Genomic DNA, 4,076 nt, shown 5'->3' with positions numbered 1-4,076 from the left:
ACCGCTTGGGGAGGGGGACGGGGACGGGGACGCGGCCGGGGGGGGGGGGGGAGGAGGGGGTGAAGGGGGGCAGGGGTTGGAGATGGAGCGCGACTATGCCATGAACGGCACAGGCACAATGCCTTCCTTCTGTTTCTGCTCCGTCTTGGGTGGGCTCCGGCGCTTGGTTGAACCGGTGCTGGCAGCCTGGAAGACCTTGACGCTGTTGATCAGCCAGTAGGCATCAACGAATGCGGCGGTGTTCTGCTTGACGTAGGCGTCGCACGTGCTCGCAAGAGGCGCGCAGGTAGAGTCCTGATCCCACACCTTGCCGGCCCAGTCGCCGCAGAAGGTCGTGTCAAAGACGATCTGCTGTGCCGAGAAGTAATGGTCAATGTCGCAGCCGGTGAACGTGGCCATAGGCGTGCCAAAAGTGGACGTGTCGGGGGTGGCATCCGAGACGATGCTAGCAGCCTGTGCGGTGTTCCGCGCAAAGAACCACACAGAGATGGCCTGTGACGTGAGCTCCATGACGTAGACGCCACCACCGTTCGCGTTGAAGGCAGGGCCGTAGGCATTGGTGTTTGTTGTGGAGAGCGAGCAACCCGCAAAGCCACCGTCAGCACCGCAGTCGACTGTAGAGGCGCCGTTACTGAATTTGGTGCCAGAGGAGGAACCAGAGCTGGTCATGGTGCAACCCGGGGCGGTGTGCAATGTGATGGCGTCCGTAGACTGACTGTTAACACCCTCAATGATGTCAATCTCACCGCCACCGGGCCAGTTCGGGCCCAGTGTCCAGAAGGCAGGCCAGACGCCGCAGCCGACGGGCATGTGCTGGATGTCGGCAATAAAGAGACCCTTCTCGTAGCCCTTGTTGCTGGTGATGCGGGTAGAAGGACGGCCGGACGCCGGGTTCGCCGTGTTGTGGTCGGCGCCCAGGTAGACCATGTTGTTGACGTAGCCAGCAAGGCCACTTTGGCTGGCTGTTTGGGCGTCGACGTACTCCACGAAACCGTGGGTAGGGTCTGGGGCGTCGAAGAATTCAAAGCCAGTGAAGAAATTTGTGTTGTTGTAGTTGTCCACTAGAGAATAGGAAGCGGCCTGGGCGGTGGCAGCCAGCAGGGTAGAAGCAAGAGCGACGCGAGCAACAGACTTCATTTTGAAATTTGTGTTGGGCTGCCGGTAATGTGTGGTGTGTTGTTTGGTGTATGAATAAAAATGCACGAAAGCTCAGAGGCTCTACTGAGACCGAAAGTGTCCAGCACAATGGGTCATGAAATTTGATGTCGAGTGCTTGTTGTATTGCACGGGAGAGAATGCACAGGAGTGAGTGACTGACTCTTTGCTGATGGGTGTTGGTGTTGATGTTGCTGATGATATAGCAAACTGCCGAGAGTTTATTGACTGAGCAAAGGAAAAATGCAAAGGATGGTTTGAATGATGAACATGAAAAGAAAGACAAGGAGGGTGGCCTGTCTTTATAGCATCATGGATGTCTCGAGAAATTTCTAAAAACGGACAATGAATGTGAACACAAAGCACAAAAAGAGGGAGGCCAGACGTGCCAGACGATGCTGTCCTTTTTTGCTTGCGTTGATTGTGTACGGTGAACAGCTTTCACCTTTGTGAAGAAACAAGGGATTGGTGCCAGCCACGGAATGAATGTGAACAAAGTGTAGGGCAAAGGAGTGTAAAGTGACGAAAAGAGACCCGAACAAGCGAAATCAGATACCAAGCTCGTGTTTTCTTACGACTGCATTTCCAGAGATGGCTGAACTTGAACGGAAACGGATCGACGATCTTTTAAAAAGGCAAGACGAAAAATCGACTCAAAACGTAGCGAAAGTACAACGTAGAGACACAATAGCTAGGCTGGGCCACCAAGTATTGAGACACCGGGAGGCCCCGCAGATCAGGCTCAAGTGATAGGGCAAGCAGCACGCGTTGAGAGGACGTGCAAGAAGCAAAAGATCCAGACGGCTTTGCGTAGGCCGCCAGCCGGGCATCGGAATGTTGACGTCCCTCAATAGGTTGAGCCAAGTGTCTCACTTGAAGGACAAGTGGGCTCCAAAAACCGCACTAGCAGGCCAGACCGTGTAATTTGGGACTTTTGGTGCGCATTTTTGCGCCTGCACACAAGGACAAGACGCTCGCGCGATACGCCCAGAGGGCCCTGAATAGCAAACGTGGAAGTCCCATTGTTGATCTTGGTCTTGTAGAGATGCGGCTGCCGATCGGTGACGGTTGACGAAGAGGAGTCGCTTCCGGAGGTGTTCAGGGGTTAGCGTGGCTCGTGACCGCCCACCGAATCCAGAACGAATACAGGAACAGGGTCTTGCAGGCTCAAGGGTCTTTGTTGTTGTTCGGAAGATCTCAGGGCGCATACGAGTTTTGGGTCTAAGTCGTCGAGAGCGAGTCAAAGGCAGGGGCCGCTTCCGCCCAAAACGGGCCAGCAATTTTGAGCCCAGGATGGCCAGCCCCGGCTCCCAGAATATTCAATAAGCTGGTCTGTATTGGCGAAACCATAAAGACCAGCGACCAGGAGCGTGACAAACGCGTGGCCAGCCCTTGTTCTTGGGGAACAAAGCAAGGGGCGAGAGTGGCTGCCCACGCAAGAGAGATAAAACGACCATTGACTGATGGTGTTGGTCGTTGTAGTCACGCCTTTTTGTTGGAACAACAAAGACATCCAGGGAGAGGGTCTCCAGGGGCAGATGGAAAGGGCAACGCCGATGAGAGACAAGTTAAGGCAAATAGCAGAACAAAGCAAAAAGTCGAGAGAGCACAGAAGAGGTAGGAGGTAGGAGGAATGCGGGACAGTTGCGCATGCATTCCAACGGTTGCCAGCTCCTTGAAAAGACTCGTCCAACGGATGGATCTGTGGCCACAGGTGCTGGCTGAACGGGCGCTTGTGAAGCGACTGTACTAGCGCGCATTCCAGAAGCTGGCCGAGCCAGGCTTGGCTGCCTGTGGCGGTGGGCGTTGGTTCTTGGCGATTTTGGCGAACAACTGCATGAGAAAGTGAGACGACGGAGACGAGAGACGAGAGACTTGAGAGTTGAAGGATCGAACTTCAAAAGGATCGACTGAAAAAAAGGGGGGGGGGGGGGTGTTTGTTGCACTCGGCAAGGATTGGGCAGGAGCCGCTGGATGAAGAAACAACGACCTGGTTTCGAACCAGGCCTGGTCTGCAGGATTTACGGAAGGAGCCACCAAGCGTTTGCTTGGCAGTCACTGGTCGTGTTAGTGCTAGCCTATTTGCCTGTTTCGGAAGCAGGCCTATATCTACGGAGCACACTCAGAAGGAAAGTGGCCGCCGACCACGAAACAAAAGAGGATTTGAGAAAGAATACAAAAATGCATTCAGTTTTTCTTATTCGGCCCCCACCAAGAAAAAATCCGTACAATGAACGGCAGCCTCTCCAAGCGCATCATTCCTCATTGCGGAAGCCCACGTCTTTGCCCAGCGCGGCTCCAAGACATTTTAGCACTAGCGACATTCCAGTCCGATTGGGATAGTTTCTTCTCTCATTTGTTTCCTCTCAACCTTTTCTTTTTGTTATCCAAATTGCCGGATCAAGACAATGGGGCCCGCTTGAACCGAGAGACAGCTGGACCTGATCGTCGCGATGTCGATCCTAGGGTCCAAAAGTCCAGAACTTTGCGATCGAGACGTGCAAAGCACAGTGAAAACCGCTGTTTTGGGAGAGACCGTGGTCAGCTCCGTCTCTCCTGCGGGATCGACATGACCCGACGCCCGCCGCGGAAGACGACCCTGGAACGGTCGAGGGTCAGGCAGGGTATGGGAGACGGGAAGAATGAAACATGCGGATGCGGCTGCGGATGTGGACGATCAGAGCCGTTGGTGTTGCTTCTTCCATGCCGTTTGCCGGCAGTTGAAAGCGAGAGACAAGCCACACACACTGCCCACCCCACCGCTTAGGGACCTGCGACCCTCACAAAGCTGGCGACCGAGGTCTGGCCAGCCAGTCGAGAACGGTCCAATCGTGGTGCCCGATCGTGGCGTGGCAGACACTGGGAGATGGCTGGTGGGTTTCGCAAGCTGACGTGTTCTGTCCACTGCCAACGGACGTGGC

At 54.8% G+C, this 4,076-nt stretch overlaps 1 protein-coding gene across 1 annotated transcript; it reads right to left on the bottom strand.

The window, feature by feature from the left end:
* Positions 1–93: 93 nt before the first annotated feature.
* SPSK_09522 (uncharacterized protein) lies at positions 94–1,137 on the bottom strand (the record flags this gene model as incomplete). The annotated part of the gene is made up of 1 exon (XM_016736094.1): positions 94–1,137. One exon carries the CDS (start codon positions 1,135–1,137, stop codon positions 94–96), a length of 1,044 nt encoding a protein of 347 aa, XP_016587073.1.
* Between the last annotated feature and the right edge of the window lie 2,939 nt (positions 1,138–4,076).

Source organism: Sporothrix schenckii (genome assembly GCF_000961545.1).
Source record: "Sporothrix schenckii 1099-18 chromosome Unknown Cont44, whole genome shotgun sequence".
Lineage (NCBI taxonomy): Eukaryota > Fungi > Ascomycota > Sordariomycetes > Ophiostomatales > Ophiostomataceae > Sporothrix > Sporothrix schenckii.
This window is presented reverse-complemented; position numbering and strand designations above follow the sequence as displayed.